This window comes from Microcaecilia unicolor, chromosome 2 (assembly GCF_901765095.1).
Source record: "Microcaecilia unicolor chromosome 2, aMicUni1.1, whole genome shotgun sequence".
NCBI lineage: Eukaryota > Metazoa > Chordata > Amphibia > Gymnophiona > Siphonopidae > Microcaecilia > Microcaecilia unicolor.
In genome coordinates, this window is record NC_044032.1 from 325,017,247 (window position 1) to 325,038,481 (window position 21,235).

Consider the following 21,235-nt stretch of genomic DNA (forward strand, 5'->3'; position numbering starts at 1 on the left):
GATTATTTTGAAAGTCAAAGGAAACAGTCTTACAAAGCTGGCTTCTGGCCAGGCCCATCTTAAGGCTGCTCCTCTCTTCCCAGGAACTCCTCTCCTAGTACTGTAGCCATCTTAGGACACACTTGGAAGATTCCTTTCTTGGGGACCCCTTTGTTCTTATCACACTCTGAGGTTTTAACTTTCTCTTACTGAGCCACCCTTCTGGCTAAGCCAACTAGCTCTACTCCATTAAGTTGACTCGGTGAGGGAGTGTAAATTAAGGAATCCTGGACTTAATCCAGGCACTCAATCGCAGTCAGAAAGGCTTATGCTGCCAATATAAGATTGACAGTTCCTACAGTTTTGTAAACAAAGTTAATAAGTCCCATTGGAGTGAGCAAAGAATGTGTAATATCGTTGCCTTGGAGAATAGACCCTCCTCTGCAGTGGCGTACCAAGGGCGGGGCGGTGGGGGTGGCCCGCCCCGGATGTCAGCGGGTGGGGGGGGGTGCTCTGCTGGTGCCCCAGTCCCCATCTGCCTACCAGCTCCGTGTCGCCAGACGGCCCTCTTCTCCTGCCACCCGGCACCTGACCCAGCCTTTAAAAATAATCTCTGAAGCGGCGGTGTGGTGCCTCACATCTGCTCTGCGTGTAAAGGAAGAAAAATCACTTTGTCGGCCGGCCTTCCCTCACTGTATCCCGCCCTCGCGGAAATAGGAAGTTACATCAGAGGGCGGGACACAGTGAGGGAAGGCCGGCCGACAAGGCGATTTTTCTTCCATTACACACAGAGCAGACGCGAGGCGCCGCGCCACCACTTCAGAGATTTTTTTAAAGGCTGGGTCTAATGCCAGGTGGCAGGAGAAGAGGGTTGTCTGGCGACGGAGCTGGTAGACAGGTGGGGACTGGGTCAGGGAGGAGGGCTCAGATGGGAGGAGGGAGGCTCAGATGGGAGAAGGGGACTGGGTCAGGGAGGGGGGACTTTTTGGAAGTTTTGAAATTCCAAGCATGGGAGAAGGGGGCTGGAACTGGGGTTTGAGAAGGGGGCAGGCGGGAGAATGGGGCTATACCTGGGATAGGTGGGAGAATGGTTCTGGGGCTGAAAAGGGGGGCCCTAATGCAAAGCATGTGGATGAAGGGGACTGGAACTGGGGGTTGAAAAGGAGGATAGGTGGGATAAGGGGGCCAGTACTGGCTGAAAAGGGGCAGGGGCTGAAACTGTGGGGACTGCGGGTCGGGGTACAGGGAATAACTAAAGCATTAAGCTATAGAGGTGCACCCAGGCTAAAGGCTTTGAATGTGGGAAGTAAGACTTTGAATATAGTTCATTGTTCCAGTGAAAGCCAATGGTATTTTTGAAGCAGAGGAGTAGAGGAGTTACATGACCTGATTGAAAGGCAAGTCAAGTTAAATGTATGGCCATGTTCTATAGTGTTTGTAGCCGTTTCTGGGTGGATTTTGGAAGAACTGAACAGACCACGTTGTAGTAATCAATACGAGACATAAGAAAGGAGAGTGTCAAAGAATGGAATGAATCATGATCAAAATAGCTCCAAACTGAGCAAAGTTGTCTGAGTATAAAATATCTCATCTTGCAGAGGGAAGTCATGTGGGCAGAAAAGAGAACTGATGATCTAGGGTGACCCCAAGATATCAGAATGAGTCAACTGGACTAATTTTGTTACTGAATAGCATAGGAGCCAACTTTTCAAAATTATTGGGGGTGCTAAGTCCAATGCAAATAACCCCTCCCTGGACACATACAAGGAATTTTCTCAATATTGGGGGTTCTCAAGCATCCACAGAGTTGGCTCCTATGCTGAATAGGTAAAGGTCAGAAGATGGACAGGACTGATGGCCTGTAAGCCGTCAGGTGACAATTTTTTCTGGATTCAGGATTAAGCAATGTAACTGTTACCACTGGGCAACAGAATTAAGACAAGCTTGTAAGTGAGAAATGTCTGGATCTGTATAATAAAATAGTAGAATATCATCAACATAGAAGTGAAAAGAAATGGCAAAGCTTTGGATTAAAATGGCTAAGGACAAGAAGATTAAAGTTAGGGAAAGGATAGATCCTTGTGGAACACCACTATGTGGTGTTTACTATGTTGTGTTCTCTTTTGGAACGTATGTGTTTTTTCTCAATGAAATGTATGCATATCTTTCCTGTTTTTATTGGAGTTCTTTTCTTGGTGGTTGATTTTTATTTTGTACATTGCCTAGACTTGGCTAGTCCAAATTTGGTGAGTAAACAAATGTTTTAAATAAACATAAACACATGACTGTTGAGTAGATGTAATAACTCTACAGGTGTAATCGCAAAGAAATGAGTGAAACAGCAGAAAATCAGTAAAGCCAAGTGAAGACAAAAGAGCCAACAAAAGCAAGTAATCAATAAGATCAAAGGAAGCTGAGAGACCTAGAAATACGGAATGAGCTATGAAACCTTTGTCTAATTTAGAATGTACCTTGGAGCAATTGGTCCAGAAACTGACAAGAGGGGAAGCTATGTTATATCTAGTCTTTAATGGAATGCAGGACTTAGTACAAGAGGTAACGGTGTTGGGTCCGCTGGAAAATAGTGATCATAACATGATCAAATTTGACTTAATAACTGGAGTTCAGTCACTAAGGAAAGCTACTGTTGCAGCATTTAATTTTGAAAAAGGTAGCTTTGTTAAAATGAGGAAATAAAACTGAAAGGCTCAGCTGCAAAGATTAGGACTTTAAATCAGGCATGGACGTTGTTAAAAATACCATTGCAAGTCCAGACCAGATGTATTCCATGTATTAATGAAGGTGGAAAGAACAGCAAATGACTGCCAGCATGGTTAAAGCCAAAAGAACATCTATCAGAATATGGAAAAAAAGATCCAAATGAAGAAAACAAAAAGCACCATAAGCACTGGCAAGTTAGATGCAAAGAAGGCCAAAAGAGAATACAAAGAGAAATGTGCCTTGGAGGCAAAAACTTATAGTAATACATTTTTCAGGTATATCAGGAGCAGAAAGCCTGTGGGGAAAACAATGGGAGAAAAAGGGGCACCCCAGGAGGACAAGGCCATAGCAGAGAAGCTTAATGAATTCTTTGCCTCGATCTTTACTGTACCAAAAATGGTTTTCAAGAGTGATGATGCAAAGGAACTGAAAAAAATCTCAGTGAACCTGGAAGATGTGCTGAGCCAAATTGACAAATTAAAGAGTAGTAAATCACCTGGACTGCATACCTATGTGACTGTCACACCCATAGCTAAATGGATTAATTTAAGACAGCTCAAAAGCTGTCCTAAATTCATCCACATAGGTATGTGGGCCCTGGCTGAATATAGACTGGGACCTGCATAACAAAACAAAATTATAGAAATGCCTGCTGATCCCCTACCCCTCTGGTCCTGATCCTTTCCTCTGGCCCTGGTCCCTTCTTTCCCCTCTGAAGTGAGTCCAAGTTCCTCTCCCCGCTTCCTCCAATCACACAAACCCCCACCCTCTCCCACCCCTCCAACATGCTAGATAGGCTTCCTGAGCTTACCTGCAATCCCTGGTGGTTCAGTGGGAGCAAGAGCGAAGCTCACTTGCTCCTGTCCCTGGTGGTAGCCTTTTGAAAATGGCTGCCATGACCTCTAGTGGTAACCTTGTGGCACTTTGGACTGGGGGCTTCTCCTGTATGTTGGATGGGTGGGAGGGGGTGGGGTTGTTTGTGTGGTCGGAGGAAGGAAGAAGGGAACCTGGCCTCACTTCAGAGGGAATCTTGACTACAGATAGGGATCAGGACCTCTTTACAATTTTTTTTTCTTATGTGAGTCCCAACTGATGTTCAGCTGGGGCCTGCATAACTTGTCTTATGGCTCGATATTCAGTCAGGGCCCACGTAAGATAACTGTCTTATGTGGATACCAGCTGAATATCAGCTGGGACCCGCATAAGCTCTGGCAGCCAGCACCAAAACAATTATACCCAGATATTCAATGCTGATGCCTGGATATGGCCCAGCCTTGAATATCTGGGACTAATTTTGCCCATGGCTGAATATCAGTGAGACAATCTGAGATAAAATCAGAAGCAAATGGTAAATAAACATTTATCTTAAGAGAAAAAGATTAGTTTGATTTCTCAATTAGCCTAAAATAACTATAACTCTGGAATTATATTATTTCTTCTCCAGTCCAGGTATCCTATATCAAAAACCTTATTTACTTTCTAAAGCACGTTACCTATTTACTTCAACTATCTGTACAAAATCAGCACTGTTGGTAATGTGAATTTAATCAGTGAATAGACACAAAAATTTGTCTTCTGCATTTTAATCCTCCAAGGGTTTAGGGGGTGGCGTGATTTAGAAGTTAACCAATATGTTGGTTGCAGCTGATATTGAGATTGCAGCGGTGTAGAGGAAGAGCATACTCCAATCTTCCATTTCTTTTCAGCAACTTATGAATCTATCTCCTTGCTAAACTGACTGCGCTGAGATTGAGACAATTCAGTAGTTTTTGAGCAGATCTCGGAACCTTATATTAGGTGAACTGAAACTGAAGACAAGGGTGGGAGGATGGTTGTATTTGGCCTGGCCTGGACTAGTCTGTTGACTCTTAGTTGCTAATTTGGGGCCTTCTTTGCAATCCTGATCTAACCTTGGGTTTTAAGCAAGTGCATGCGTCTGGTAGCGCTATACAAATGCTAATAATAATAAGTGGAAGATCCCCAGTTGATAGTTATCAATCTTATACTTTTCTTGCTGAACCTTATAACTTTGCTTGTTTTGGTTTTAAGAGCAATTAAGGGGTGTTGGGGGGGGTATTTGGGTTGAAATAAGGAAAAGGTACATCTCTTTCTTTTTGATTATGGTGGTGATTGTCTGAGGAAGTTTGTTCGTGATCCAGTGGTGTGGTAGCCATGTTAGTCCAATTTTAAAGGTAATAAATAGAAATAAATCAAAACATAGAAAAGAAAATATGATACCTTTTTTATTGGACTAACTTAATACATTTTTGATTAGCTTTTAAAGGTAACCCTTCTTCTTCAGATCAGAAATAAGCAAATGTTGACAAATATCAGAATATAAAGTGAAACACAGAGGCATTTCAATGACAGTCTCACAGGAAAAGGGAGGGGGAAGTTAGGTGAGAAAGAGAGCTGGGTGGATGAGACAGAGAGAGATGAATGGCAAATAAGAGAGTGACAAAGCAGTAGAATTTTTTGGTTTATAGTGGGATAGAAAGCCCAGATCTGTCTGGTGGGTGTCAAAATATTTTATCATTTTGACTTCAAAGATCTTACATTCCTGGATTGCCTTAAAGTTTCTTTTTTAGTGTTCTTACCATAAGATCATTCATGCAATGTTCTGGTTTTGTAAAGTGCTGTCCCACAGAAGTGGCATCCTTGTTGGCATTGGAATGTTTAATATTGTGTCTGTGTAAATTGAGCCATGTCTTTAGCATCTGGCTTGTTTTTCCAATGTAGCACCCTTTTTACATTGAATGATGTATACCACATTGGAGGATGAGCATGTGAATGACCCTTTATTCTGAATGTTTTTCCCATGTGAGTGACTGTAGGATCCTGTGAAATGTGTTGCCACAGTTTGCAGCTGGGAATGTTTCAGGGGTATGTGCCATTCTCTTCTTTTTGAGCTTCTATTGGGAGTTTTGCTTTTCACTATTTATTTATTTGTTAACAATTATATCCCACATTTCCCCACATATTTGTAGGCTCAATATGGCTTACATAGTACCGAACAGGCGTTTGCGGCTCCGGTGAGAACAAATACAAGGTGATGATGTGGAAAGGTAAAGTTCATGTGGCACAGCCACATTAGGGAATCGTATAATGGAAGAGTTGAGTTATGTCCATTACGTACTTTAGTTTTGTTGTGTTTCAGGGATCAGGCATATAAGTTGGATCAGAGGAGTATGACTTTTTGAACAGGTTAGTTTTTAGTGATTTCCGGAAGTTTAGGTGGTCGTACGTCATTTTCAAGGCTTTTGGTAATGTGTTCCACAGTTGCGTGCTTATGTAGGAAAAGCTGGATGCGTAAGTTGATTTGTATTTAAGTCCTTTGCAGCTTGGGTAGTGCAGATTTAGATATGTTCGTGTTGATTTTGATGTGTTTCTTGTTGGTAAGTCGATCAAGATTTTGAAAGCAATGCGTTCTTTGATTGGAAGCCAGTGTAGTTTTTTGCGGTGGGGCTTTGCTCTTTCAGATTGCGTTTTTCCAAATATAAGCCTAGCTGCCGTGTTTTGAGCGGTCTGGAGTTTCTTTAAGGTTTGTTCTTTGCATCCCGCATAAATTCCATTGCAGTAGTCTATGTGGCTTAGTACCATTGATTGTATCAGGTTGTGAAATGTTTCCCTCGGGAAGAATTGTTTCAAGCGTTGAGTTTCCACATTGAGTGGAACATTTTCTTTGTTGTGGATGTTACTTGGCTGTCTAGTGTTAGGTTGTGGGCTATTGTAACACTGAGGATTTTCAGGCTGTCTGAGATAGGAAGAGTGTAGTCTGGGGTGTTGATACTTGTGGGCTTGTCCGCGTTGTATTCGGATGAGAGGATGAGACAATGAAAATTTTCTTTATTGAGTTTTAGTTGAAGTGCATTTGCCCATGAGTCCATGATGTTCAAGCTGAGTTTGATTTCGTTGGTGATTTCTATTAGTTTTGTATTGTACGGAATGTATATTATGACATCGTCTGCATATATGGAAGGGTTAAGGCCTTGGTTGGATAAGGACTTGGCTAGAGGGGTCATCATTAGGTTGAAGAGTATCAGTGATAGCGGTGATCCTTGTGGTACTCCACAGTCTGCTTTCCACGGTGATGATATGCTTGAGTTTGATTTTACTTGATATGTTCTTGTCGTTAGGAAGCCCTTGATCCAGCTAAGTATGTTTCCACCGATCCTGAACTTGTCTAGTAATGTTATTAATATATTATGGTTTACCATGTTGAATGCACTAGACATATCAAATTGGAGGAGAAGGATGTTTTTGCCTATTGCTATTTCCTGCTTGAATTTGGCTAGGAGAGTGATTAGTACTGTTTCAGTGCTGTGAAGGGGGCAAATCCCTGACTGTGTTTCATGTAATATTGAGAATTTGTTTATGTAATGTGAAAGTTGTTTGGTTACCATTAAGGTACCTCATGAAAGGCTACAGAGGAAATTGGAGGATCATGGGATAAGAGGAAATGTCCTATTGTGGATTAAAAACTGGCTGAAGGATAGGAAACAGAGAGTGGGATTAAATGGGCAGTATTCACAAAGGGGAAGGGTAGATAGTGGGGTTCCTCAGGGGTCTGTGCTAGGTCGGCTGCTTTTTAATATATTTATAAATGATTTAGAGATGGAAGTAACTAGCGAGGTAATTAAATTTGGTGATGACACAAAGTTATTCAAAGTCGTTAACTCGCGACAGGATTGTGAAAAATTACAGAAGGACCTTACGAGACTGGGAGACTGGGCGGCTAAATGGCAGATGACGTTTAATGTGAGCAAGTGCAAGGTGATGCATGTGGGAAAAAAGAACCCAAATTATAGCTACGTCATGCAAGGTTCCACGTTAGGAGTTACGGACCAAGAAAGGGATCTGGGTGTCGTCATCGATAGTACACTGAAACCTTCTGCTCAGTGTGCTGCTGCGGCTAGGAAAGCTAATAGAATGTTGGGTATTATTAGGAAAGGTATGAAAAACAGGTGTGAGGATGTTATAATGCCGTTGTATCGCTCCATGGTGCGACCGCACCTTGAGTATTGTGTTCAATTCTGGTCGCCGCATCTCAAGAAAGATATAGTAGAATTGGAAAAGGTGCAGCGAAGGGCAACTAAAATGATAGCGGGGATGGGACGACTTCCCTATGAAGAAAGACTAAGGAGGCTAGGGCTTTTCAGTTTGGAGAAGAGACGGCTGAGGGGAGACATGATAGAGGCATATAAAATAATGAGTGGAGTGGAACAGGTGGATGTGAAGCATCTGTTCATGCTTTCCAAAAATACTAGGACTAGGGGGCAAGCAATGAAACTACAGTGTAGTAAATTTAAAACAAATCGGAGAAAATGTTTCTTCACCCAACGCATAATTAAACTCTGGAATTCGTTGCCGGAGAACGTGGTGAAGGCGGTTAGCTTGGCAGAGTTTAAAAAGGGGTTGGACGGTTTCCTAAAGGACAAGTCCATAAACCACAATTCCAGGAATGACATGTATAGAATGTTTGTACATTTGGGAAGCTTGCCAGGTGCCCTTGGCCTGGATTGGCCGCTGTTGTGGACAGGATGCTGGGCTCGACGAACCCTTGGTCTTTTCCCAGTGTGGCATTACTTATGTACTTATGTACCATGCTTTCCATCAGTTTGACTATCAACAGGATCGACGCTACTGGACGGTAATTAGTGATTTCGTTTGTTTTTTTCTTGTTATCTTTTGATATCGGGGTGAGTAGGATGTTGCCATTTTCCTTAGGGAAGAGACCTTCTGAAGCATGTAATTTAGGTGGGATGTGAGGTCTGCTATGAAGCGGTCAGGGGCGGATTTCATTAGGTAGCTGGGACAGGTATCTAATTTACAGCGAGTGTTGGTGAACCTGCTAATCGCCTGGGTAACTGTTTCGACAGTAAGGGGGGGCGAAGTTTAACCAAGTCCGGTCAGCCGAGTATTCTCCAGTAGTTGGGTCCAACTCATTAAGAAAGTTTTCAATGTCAGTGGTGTCCTGAGGTAGCATGTTGAGTAGGTTTACAATTTTTTTGTTGAAAAACTTAGCAAGTTTCTGTTTCAAATTAGGTGGCTGTTGGAAGGCCAGCACTGGTGGGGCTGGAAATATCACTTTCAGTACTTCATCCTCCTGGAGTAGTGGCTGTAGATCTTTTATGATTCTTCTCAATTTTTCTAGCTCACTACAAGAGAGATTCTTCTGTGGCTTTTTTCTCTTTGTACTGCAGTAGGTTTTCTCTAGGTATTTTAAGGGAAGAAGCAATACTCTTGGAGATTATTTGGGGGTTGTTGCCTTTTTGTTTGAAGGAATCAGTCAGGATTTTGAAGTGTTTATCTCTGTCTCTTGGGTCAGAGCAGATACGGTGGTATTGTGTGGCTTGGCTGTGTATAATGGATTTTTTTTGTATGTGAAGGGTGGAAGCTGGAGTTATGGAGATAGCTGCATCAGTCTGTAGGTTTCTTGTATATTGATGTTTGTATGTAACCATTGCTGATGGAAACTGTGGTGTCTAGAAAGTTGACTTTTTCTGGGGAGTGGTCAATTTTCGCCGAGGACAAGCAGGCTGCTTGTTCTCACTGATGTGTCGGCGTCCATGGCGGCCTAGAAACGGCAATTTTCCAGAGCAAACTAAACAAAACCTTGCCAGAGCCTTTCAGGTCCTTCACCACCTAATAATGTGCTCAAGGAGACGCTTATGTGGAACTGGATGAAACCACTAAGTAATCCCACCATTCCCAAGAAAGCTGAGTCCCAATATCGGATTCACAGAGAACCTGAGCTGATGAAGTCGCAGTTACCTCACGACTCTATGGTTGTGGATTCCACTCTCAAGAGAGCCAGGAGTTCTAGAGACTTTGCCTCGGCGCCCCAGGGAAGAGAATCTAGAACCCTGGACTCTTTTGGGAGGACGGCGTATCAGGCCTCTATGCTCATGGCCAAAATTCAATCCTACCAGCTCTACACGAGCATTCAATTGAGGAACACGGTGAAGCAACTGGCGGACTTGGTTGATAAGCTCCCTCCGGAGCAGGCCAAACCTTTTCAGGAGGTGGTCAGCAGCAGAAGGCGTGTCGTAAATTCCTGTCCAGGGGTGCTTACGATTCTTTTGATGTTGCATCCAGAACCGCTGCCCAAGGTATAGTGATGCGCAGACTCTCATGGCTGCGTGCCTCTGACCTGGACAATTGAGTCCAGCAGCGGATTGCGGACGTCCCTTGCCGGGGGGATAATATTTTTGGTGAGAAAGTCGAGCAAGTGGTTGATCAGATCACATAGCGGGAAACCGCTATGGACAATCTCTCCCGCCGGGCGCCTTCTGCTACTACCTCATCAGGTAGACAATTTTTCCAGGGAAGGAAGAATGCTCCCTATGCTTATAACTAGCGTAGGTACAATCCTCCTCGACAGCCTTCTCAGGCTCATCCCCAGCGCGCTCGTTCTCATCAACAGCGTGCGCCAAGGCAGGCCCCTGTGGCTCCCCAGCAAAAGCAAGGGATGGGCTTTTGACTGGCTCCAGCTGAGCATAGCCGCTATAAAGGTGTCCGTGCCGGACGACTTGCCGGTCGGGGGGAGGTTAAACTTTTTTCACCAAAGGTGGCCTCTCATAACCTCTGATTGGTGGGTTCTTCAAATAGTCCGGTTAGGATACTCCCTCAATTTGAAATCCAGACCTCCAAATTGCCCACCAGGAACTCAATCCTTCAGCTTCCAGCACAGGCAGGTACTTGCAGAGGAACTCTCCGCCCTTCTCAGCGCCAATGCGGTCGAGCCCGTTCCACCAGGGCAAGAAGGGCTGGGATTCTATTCCAGGTACTTTCTTGTGCAAAAGAAAACAGGCGGGATGAGTCCCATCCTAGACCTAAAGGCCCTGAACAAAATTGCTAGTCCCACAAAAGTTCAGGATGGTTTCCCTGGGCACCCTTCTTCCCATGATTCAGGAGAACGATTGGCTATCCTCTCTGGACTTAAAGGATATTTATACACACATCCCGATACTTCTAGTTCACAGGAGGTATCTTCGATTCCGTCTGGGAGCGCAGCACTTCCAGTATTGTGTGCTGCCCTTTGGTCTGGCGTCTGCGCCCAGGGTCTTTACAAAATGCCTGGCAGTAGTTGCAGCGTCGGTACACAGACTGGGAGTGCATGTGTTCCCTTATCTCGACGATTGGCTAGTGAAGAACACCTCACAGGCTCTACAGTCCATGCAGATGACTATTCAACTGCTTGAGCTACTCGGGTTTGTTATAAATTACCCCAAGTCCCATCTTTTCCCTGTTCAGAAACTGGAATTTATAGGAGCTCTGCTGGACTCACAGACGGCTCGTGCCTATCTTCCAGAAGCGAGAGCAGACAATCTTCTGTCTCTAGTTTCCATGGCCAGGGCATCTCAGCAGATCACAGCTCAGCAGATGTTGAGACTTCTAGGCCATATGGCCTCCACAGTTCATGTGACACCCATGGCCCATCTTCACATGAGATCAGCTCAATGGACCGTAGCTTCTCAGTGGTATCAAGCTGCAGGGGATCTAGAGGATGCAATCCAGCTGTCCACCGATTTTCACAATTCCCTTCAGTGGTGGACAATTCGAACCAATTTGACCTTGGGACGTCCCTTTCAAATTCTTCAGTCACAAAAAGTGCTGACAACGGATGCATCCCTCCTGGGGTGGGAAGCTCATGTTGATGGGCTTCACACTCAAGGAGTTTGGTCCCCCCAGGAAAAAGGTCTTCAGACCAATCTCCTGGAGTTGTGAGCGGTCTGGAACGCTCTAAAGGCTTGCAGAGATCGGCTGTCCAATCAAATTATTCAAATTCAGACAGACAATCAGGTTACCATGCAGGGGGGCACCGGATCTCACCCCCTTTGTCGGGAAGCCATCCAGATGTGGCTTTGGGCTCGCTGTTACAGCATGTTTCTCCAAGCCACGTATCTGGCAGGCGTAAACAACAGTCTGGCCGAAAGATTGAGCAGGATAATGCAACCTCACGAGTGGTAGCTCAACTTGGGCATCATATGCAAGATCTTCTGAGAGTGGGGCACCCCCTTGGTGGATCTTTTTGCCACACAAGTCAATCACAAGGTCCCTCAGTTCTGTTCCAGACTTCATGCCCATGACAGACTAGCACCGGATGCCTTTCTCCTTCATTGGGGGAGCGGCCTTTTGTACGCATATCCTCCCATACTTCTGGTGGGGAAGACTTTGCTGAAACTCAAGCAGGACCAAGGAACCATGATTCTGATTGCTCCCTTCTGGCCATGTCAGATTTGGTTCCCTCTTCTTCTTGAGTTTTCTTCCGAAGAACCGTGGGGATTGGACTGTTTTCCAACCCTCATAACTCAGAACGAGGGGGCACTTCTGCATCCCAACCTCCGGTCTCTGGCTCTCACAGCCTGGATGTTGAGAGCGTAGAATTCGCTTCCTTGGGTCTCTCTGAGGGTGTCTCCCGAGTTCTGCTTGCTTCCAGGAAAGATTCCACGAAGAGGTGTTACTTTTTCAAATGGAGGAGGTTTGCTGTGTGGTGTGGCAAGGCCCTAGATCCTCGCTCTTGTCCTACACAGACCCTGCTTGAATACCTTCTACATTTGTCAGAGTCTGGTCTCGACCAACTCCGTAAGAGTTCATCTTAGTGCAATTAGTGCTTATCCTCAACATGTAAAGCCTATCTCTGGACAGCCTTTAGTTGTTCGCTTCATGCGAAGTTTGCTTTTGTCAAAGCACCCTGTCAAACCTCCACCAGTGTCATGGGATCTCAATGTCATTCTCACCCAGCTGATGAAGCCTCCTTTTGAGCCACTGAATTCCTGCCATCTGAAGTACTTGACCTGGAAGGTCATTTTCTTGGTGGCTGTTACTTCAGCTCGTAGAGTCAGTGAGCTCCAAGCCTTGGTAGTGCATGCTCCTTATCTCAAGTTTCATCACAACAGAGTAGTCCTCCACACGCACCCTAAGTTCTTGCCAAAGGTGGTGTCGGTTCCATCTGAACCAGTCAATTCTCTTGCCAACATTTTTTCCCCGTCCTCAACTGCTGAACGTCAGTTGCACACCTTGGACTGCAAGAGAGCATTGGCCTTTTACGTGGAGCGGGCAAGCCCCTTCAAACAGTCCGCCCAAATGTTTGTTTCTTTTGATCCCAACAGAAGGGGAGTCGCAGTCGGGAAACGCACCGTTTCCAATTGGCTAGTAGATTGCATTCACTTATGCCTAAGCTGGGCTGAATCTTGAGGGTCATGTCACGGCTCATAGTGTTAGAGCCATGGCTGCGATGTGGTCATCAATCCACACATTCACATCTCACTACTGCCTTCAGCAGGATACCGACGCGACAGTCGGTTCGGGCAGTCGGTGCTGCAAAATCTGTTTGGGGTTTAGAATCCAACTCCACCCCCCTAGGCCCATTTTTATTCTGTTCCAGGCTGCACTCTTAGTTAGATGTTTCTGCTTTAGGTCAATCTCAGTTATGTCCTCGCCATTGCGAGGCCCAATTGACCGTTTTTGTTGTTTTGAGTGAGCCTGGGTGCTAGGGATATCCCATCAGTGAGAACAAGCAGCCTGCTTGTCCTTGGAGAAAGCGAAGATACATACCTGTAGCAGGTACTCTCCGAGGACAGCAGGCTGATTGTTCTCACAAACCCGTCCACCTCCCCTTTGGAGTTGTTCTTCTCCTTCCTATTGCTTTTTGATCTGAGCGGGGACTCTCGCGCTACGGGCGGGAAGGCGGCGCGCACCCTGCACACGGGAAAGCTCTGACAAAGTTTTGTTTATTTTTCTCTGGAAAATTGCCGTTCCTGGGCCGCCGTGGATGCCGACCCATCAGTGAGAACAATCAGCCTGCTATCCTCGGAGAATGCCTGCTACAGGTATGTATCTTCGCTTTATTGTAGGATGGTGTATATTAAAAGAACTATAAAATTGTTTGAGAGTCTCTTCTCCCTCAGTCCAAATCATGAAAATGTCATCAATATACCAGTAGTATTTTAAGGGGTTAGTTTTATATGTATTTAAAAATGACTCTTCCAGTTCTGCCATGAAGAGGTTAGCATATTGGGGTGCCATTCTGGTGCCCATGATTTGCAGATAGATATCATTATTAAAATGGAAATAGTTGTGAGTTAGAATGAATTTGATTAATTTTGTAATGGTTTCCGGTGAGTATTGGTGGTCCAGGGTGGATGTTTTTAGGAATGTATCACATGCAGGTATGCCGTATGCATGGGGAATGTTGCTGTATAGTGCTTCTACATCCATTGTGACCAGAAGAGTATCTGGTGGTAGCTGCTTGATGTTTTTTAGTCTGTTTAGAAAGTCTATGGTGTCTTGTGGACAAAAGGTTTAAAAATCCCCTCTATGTCCAGATATTTCCTCTGTAAGTGTGCCAATGCCAGGTATGATTGATCTGCCAGGGTTTCCAGGTTTATGGATTTTAGGTAGCATGTAGAATGTGCAAGGATGGTTTGGAATGAGTTTTTTTTAGATGTGGCTATACATGCTTTGGAAGTATTTTGATAAGGTTTTTCAGCTGTTTTGTATAATCCTGCATGGGTTCCTCAGTTTCCTGTAGTATGTGTTGTCTGAGAGTTGTCTGTGTCCTTTAAGGTATCTTTGAGTGTCCATAATCACTACAGAGCCACCTTTGTCTGCAGGTTTAATGACAATGTTTTGGTTATTTTGTAGTTTTTGGCAGTGGTTTCTAGTGGAGACAGGTTGTACAGAATTTTCTTTCACCCTGTGTCTGAAACTTTCTATGTAGTTGTCTAGTTTATTATTTTGTTCATCGTGTGGGGTGAAATACGTGTTCTTTTGTTTAAAATTGTATTTGCCTTTTCTATGTTTTAAGTTTATTGGATCATGAAGGTAATAAATAGAAATAAATCAAAACAAAATGCTTATATTTATAGGTCCTCTTTTGATATCCTTAAGACCTGGCTCAGAGGATTTGCACCCCATAGTAGTCACTCCTCACATAGAGCTTTCCCTGACCACCACACAGCCAAAAATGTTCCAGGATAAAGCAGACAGAGTGTCGGTGCGGGAGCTTCAGCAGCAAGCCAATGTTCAAAGTGAAAAAGTACAGAAGAAAGGAGAACAGTGCTTCAAGGAGTTGAGACAAGCTTTAGTATCCAATGGCTTTGACTTATTTGAGTGCCCCCCACCAAAGACAGAAAATGAGGTAAGGATACGTGTCAGTATTTTATAAATGCTTAATTTATTTGCTGAACTTGTGGTTTTTGCCTGATATGTTGGAATATTCCTTTTACTTGTCTCCATATGATTGGTATGCCTCTAAGGTCACGGAAAATCTAAATATTGTTATTTACATATGTGTTTCATAGAAATGTGCTTCTTGCTGCCATGCTTCTTCCTTCTTTGCCCAGGTCAGTTTACTGGGTGAATAAGGCTACTGGTTAGCCAAGATATTTTCTTCTCTCTTAGCACAGAGCTAATACTGGCAGGAGTCACCTCTGCAGTAGTAATCATCACTCCCCTTTTTTCCTGGGTGTTCAGCACATCACCTCTGTAACGTGTCTGTGACTGGAAACTGAAGCCTATTTACATACCATAATGTATATTATAGACAAGTTGCAAACACATGTAGAATACTAATGTAGTCTGTGGACCTGATAGTCAAAGTGATTTAAGCAGGCAGGAGCCTCTCCTGCCCGCTTACATTACCTGTTGCTGCCCAGCCACCGATATTCAGCAGCACTAAAGCAGGGAGTGCCGTGGAATATCTCCTCTGACCAGCCCCCCACAAAAGTGGGATGGTCAGGAGCAGGCCAGGGGGCAGCACTGAGGCTTATGCGGGCTCTGCCAATATTCAACTAAGGCTCGCATAAGTTAAGCAGGTGAATTTAGGACAGCTCAAAAACTGTCCTGAATAAAAATAAATTATTTTTCTCTCCCCCCCCCAAACAAGGTCTGTAGAACTCTCTCCCGGTACCCCCTGATGTGCAGTGACACCCCCAAAACAAAAGCTCCAGCAGCCAGACCGTCCTCATTTAGCCCCCGATATTCAGTGCCAGTGCCCGAACATGGCCCAGCACTGAATATTGGGGGCTAAACTAGCCAGCAACAGTAGTTGCTTGAAAAAAACACTCACTGCAGCCGACTGAATAGTGGGTGTGGGGGGGGGGGTTCTTTTTTTTAATTTCCTTGTTGCATTTTGTCTTACTCAGTGGTTTATGATTTATTTAAAATTTGCTATACCACTAAACATAGAACATATCAAAACGGTTTACAATATCACAATAGTAAAAATAATAAGAAAGGAACTCCAATTATTTATAGAAAAGACCCATACATTCAAGACCAAATATAATAATCAAACATAACTTTAAAATTAAAAAAATATATTCATAAAAACCTTCCAGAAGATACATCTGCAGCATTGAGATACCAGAAAATATTATAATAATTCCACCCAATAACTCCTCTGTTATGGAAGGGCAGCTGCCAAGAACACTAAAAAGAGCTGTGGTGCGCCCCCTACTCTGCCACTGATACCTGTTTCTACCACAGTGTCAAAGATTGCTGAGAAATCCACAACAGATCCCTTGACACAATTTCTGTGCAGATTATCAAGAAGGGACACAAAAACTGTCTCAGTTCTGTACCCAGGTCTGAGGCCAGACTGACATAAATCTAGCCAATTACTTTCATTTAGCCAATCGTTGAATTGTATGCAGACTGTTTCTATAAGTTTTGCCAAGAAAGGAATGTTAGAGACTGGTTGGTAGTTTTCGAGTTTGTCCTGGTCAAGGGAACTCTTTGGAACGGCTCCTGACCGGTTAAATAGTACTTAACCGACTATCTGCAAATATTCAGCCATGTGTAGTGGCTAACTGGCTAGCTGCGAATATTCAGGGCATCACCGACTATGTTTGGTGGGTAAATCAGGCCACCCAAATAGCTTTGGCCACTATAAACTTAACTGGCCAGCACTATATATTGACTTGGCCTAGTAAGTTTAAACCGGCCAAAAAACACTCGGATATTCAATACCGGTCACCGGATGTGGCCCAGCATTGAATATCCAGACTCACTACTGACTGTGGGAAATATACAGACAGCCTCCCGCAGTCTGAATATCGGCCCCAATCACTCCAATGCCCCCTGTCCAGATCTGTAAATTTTCAGTCTCTCTCCCCCTAGCGTGTACTGTTCTTTTGGATTTCTACACTCCAAGTACATCATTTTGCACTTGCTTGAATTTAACTTGTACTTGTGCTTTTTGGTTAGATAAAATGTCAGTCAAGGCCATAGAAGCTAGAAGCTGCCACACTGTCCTGGTATGTCAACTAATTCCAATTGCTCTGAACAATGTCCTGATTAATGAGCAATAAGCAGGTCAAAAATGCTTTGCTTTAACTCCATATGTCTTGGTTCAGAAAGAATGCTTGTTCTTTCAAAAAACCTTAAGATCTACTGATCACATAGTTACATCATTTTTACTACTGTAGTAAAGCATTATGGGAATTGTAGTTGTAGTTTTTTAGCAGTAAAACCCCAACATGCATTGGAGACTAGTATGGTGTGCTAGAGCAAAATGGTTCATGGAGTTCGTGGGTCACCCCAATATCGTTTACAGTTCAGTCACATTCAGTCACTGCATTAATCAGTTACATTCTTAACTTACTTATAAAAGTCATATAATGGGTGGGATATTTGTTTCAACTGAAGTTTATATTAAAACAGGCTGCTGTTCCTGATGGTTTTTCATGTTAGCAAGATTAGGTCTGACCAAGAGGGTTCACATTCTGGAAAAATGTTTCCAGTGTTTAGAAATCATGCTCCCATGCCATTGTTTTGTTTTTGAAGTGCACGTATTGTCCTTCAGTTGCTACAGATGTTCTACAGACAGCATGAAGAGATTCGGCGACTTCGTGAGCTGGTGAACCAAAGGGACATACACATCAAACAGCTGGAGTTGGAGATCAAGAATGTTCGCATTGGTTCAGGCAACTACTGACTGAGTGGAAAGAAGAAAACACTATGGGCACTGGAATGTAAACTCACCACAAGAAAAAAGCAGCCTCAAGAGAAAATAAATCATCATGTACAGAAATGTGCCAGTGATACACACTGCATATTTTTTCTATTTAACTTCTTTTAAGGATATTATTTCCAATGTTTTAGCAGATGTATGTTCTTGTTTTGTAAGTCACAACAAAAATTATTAGCCGTGCATCTGGCTAATGTAAATGGACCATCACAATGTGACTGCTTTCAAACCTAGTAAAATGCAATAAGACTCTAAGGAAAAATTGCTTCCTTTTGCCTTATGAGCTCATTAAATTGCTTTATTTTTGTATTTTATTGGTGACAGATTTGGGTAGCTAGCCGGACAAGTGGTGAAGTGCACTGAAGAATGGGGCAGGGCTGTTCTCTTTTATTCTGGCATTGTTTTGGTGCCATGACCCTCGAGAAGACTCTGCTTCATAATTCCAAATATGCAAGGAGCTAACAAAAAAGTGAACGCTAGATAAAGAAAACTACAAAGATACCCAACTGTGGAGGAAGGCCATGCTATCAGGGTGTTAGCTGTTGATAACAGTGTCAGATGGTCTGCAGCAGTTACTGCGATCACCTTCCATTGCCACGGGTTCCATTTGTAAATCTAATTGCTTCCAATTGCTGCAGATGTGCTGGAACCCTGACCTACCAGCATAAACAGTACTGAAAAGTCTTAAATTAAAAACAGAATTGTGAAGCACTGAGGATCCTCAGCAGTGGGGAAGTACTTAAGTAGGTATTGTATGGTATTGGTAAATGAGTGGTCTTTATCTGCCAAAGCCTAATTTTCTGCCCTATTACCTTTCTTAACCTGCTTTTCTGTAATGATGGTAACCACTAGGGGTCCCTAAGGGCATCCAAAAATGATTGATTGGACCAGTGGTTCCCAAACCTGGTCCTGGAGGCACCCCAGCCACTCATGATTTTGGGATATCCACAATAAATATCCATGAGCGATATTTGCATGCACTGCCTCCACTGCATGCAAACATCTCTCATGAATATTCATTGTGGATATCCTGAAAACCTGACTGGCTGGAGTGCCTCCAGGATCAGGTTTGGGAACCACTAGATTGGACCCTAGAAAGTTGAGCAAAAATCATTGTCCTATTAGGAACCTTAATTAACATGACAGATTTCTAAACATATTACAGGCATTTAGGCAGAATTCTACTTTTCCTGCCCAGCAGCATCTGCATGAGCATCAGAATGAGGCTCAGTTGCAGCAAATATGTTGTGGAAATGCTAATTCACAGGAAGCCTTGCTTTAAACTCACAAACAAACTGCAATCCTAGCATCTGGAACAAAACATACAATATTGTACTTCAGTGACAAAAATTCATTTTTATTTAGCTATTTCATATGTTCATCCTAAATTAATTTTAATTATTTTTGCCAGCTGAGAATAAAAGGACACAATTTTTTTAACCATGTAATTTTTTTTATATAAGTTCAAATGTATTATTTAATGATCTAAGTAGTCAGTTTACAGCCAATAGCCAACATATCCACAGAATTTGTTTACTTGAAAAGTCTCATTTATTGTTTACTGATGCAGCCTTTCCAGGAACAAAGAATATCTAATCACTACCTGAATACTGTAAGTGACCTTTTCGATACCTCTGTGTGGTCTGCTCATGCTTGCTGTATTGTTAAATGTTTTAAGGACAGAGACAGCAATGATTAACTCATACTTGTGCCTAAAAATCAGAATCATAATTGTCACTAGTTCTTAAATTCTTATACCTTTATAAAAATATTATATATAGAGAGAAAATGTTCAAAATTGTGCAATGTGAAAATATATAATTAAGAAATAAACCTGTAGCTATACATTACTTTTAAATGTTGACTTTTTATTTGCATAAGGAAAATTGCGTGGTTAGCACATGTGCCCTTACTGCCAAGAAAATAGGTGTCAGTAAGGGCTCCCGCACTAATGGCCACATGCTAATGGGGAGATTAGCACATGGCCATTAAGTGGAAAATGGGAAAATGCTGCCATTTTACAGCTGTGCTAAAAGTGGCCTCAGTGCACGGGAAAGCCCTGTGTTAGTGATAGTGCTGGTCATGTTTTAGCGCAGCTTAGTAAAAGGGCCCCATGGTGTATTGTGATGAATAACTGGAACAAAAAACTGAGGGGAAAAAGAAGCAAAATGAAACAAAGAGAGAAAGCAAGGAAAGAAAAATAAATTGAAAAAATAAAGATAAGCATCTGATACAAATATAGGGGAGGTACCTAAGAAGATGAAACAGAACATGTAAAGGACATGCACTGAATGCATAGGAGAGAGCAGTGGTGATGTCACAATACACATGAACATCACTGTCTAGTTGGCTACTGGTTCTGTATGGGCTTGGCACCTGGAACATCAGTAGGTGTTGAAAATTGTATATGGGATATAACAACTAATCTAATTTTTGTGGGCATTGCAGATTGGCCTCCATCTTCATCATGATTCCCACACACTCAACCACTTCAAGCATGTTTACATTAACTTTTACCTTCTTCAGCATGAGCATTCAAGCTGTAGCTCTGAAACTCAACTGGAGAGCTTTGCCTTAGTAGTTTCAATGCTACAGCCTAAAAATACAGTTGGATAGCTAGTTCACTGTGCAAGCATTTCTATACTGCCTTAGTCTGCTTCGCTCTGAAACTGAAGTTGCAGCTCTGAAACTCAACTGGAGAACTTGAATGGTGATAATGAAGTTTTTGCATTGCCTTAGTTTGCTTCAGCATATCTTGCAATGCTACAGCTCCAAAACTCCTCCAAGGAGCTTCCACACTGTGCAGAGCATTTCTGCATTTCCATGGCTTGCCTTAGCATGAGTTTCAATGCTGCAGCTTCGTAATATAGAAAAGGTGAGTGGCCAAAATGGTAAAGCTAAATAGGTTACAGCTCTTCTGCTTGGAAAATGAAGATACATACCTGTAGCAGGTATTCTCCGAGGACAGCAGGCTGGACATCATCACGCATGGGTCGTCGTCCGCGACGGCCCAGGAGACAGGGAGTTAAAAGTAAACGCGCGGGGACAATGCACCGCGCATGCGCAAGTGACTTCCCGCCCGCGCGCTTCCCTCAGTTATATGAAAAGCAAACGAGAAAAAGAAGAATAACTACAAAGGGGGTGGGTTGTGATGATGTCCAGCCTGCTGTCCTCGGAGAATACCTGCTACAGGTATGTATCTTCATTTTCTCCGAGGACAAGCAGGGGTATCCCTAGCACCCAGGCTTACTCAAAACAATGAACATTGGTCAATTGGGCCTCGCAACGGCGAGGACATAACTGAGATTGACCTGAAAACAAACACAACTAAGTGAGAGTGAAGCCTGGAACAGAACAGAAATGGGCCTAGGAGGGTGGAGTTGGATTCTAAACCCCAAACAGATTCTGTAACACCGACTGCCCAAACCGACTGTCGCGTTGGGTATCCTGCTGAAGGCAGTAGTGAGATGTGAATGTGTGGACAGATGACCACGTTGCAGCCTTGCAAATTTCTTCAATGGAGGCTGACTTTAAATGAGCCACTGACGCAGCCATGGC

General features: G+C 43.4%; 1 protein-coding gene across 2 annotated transcripts in view; it reads left to right on the forward strand.

Moving 5' to 3' along the window:
* CORO2A (coronin 2A) overlaps window positions 1-18,601 on the forward strand; it is a 467,084-nt gene extending 448,483 nt beyond the window's left edge. For both annotated transcript variants that reach the window (XM_030194343.1, XM_030194344.1), the window contains exons 11-12: window positions 14,574-14,845; window positions 17,513-18,601. In XM_030194343.1, the coding sequence (XP_030050203.1) occupies window positions 14,574-14,845; window positions 17,513-17,644 (404 nt within the window). In that variant the 3' untranslated portion in view covers window positions 17,645-18,601. The remainder of the gene's footprint in view (window positions 1-14,573; window positions 14,846-17,512) is intronic.
* Window positions 18,602-21,235: the final 2,634 nt, after the last annotated feature.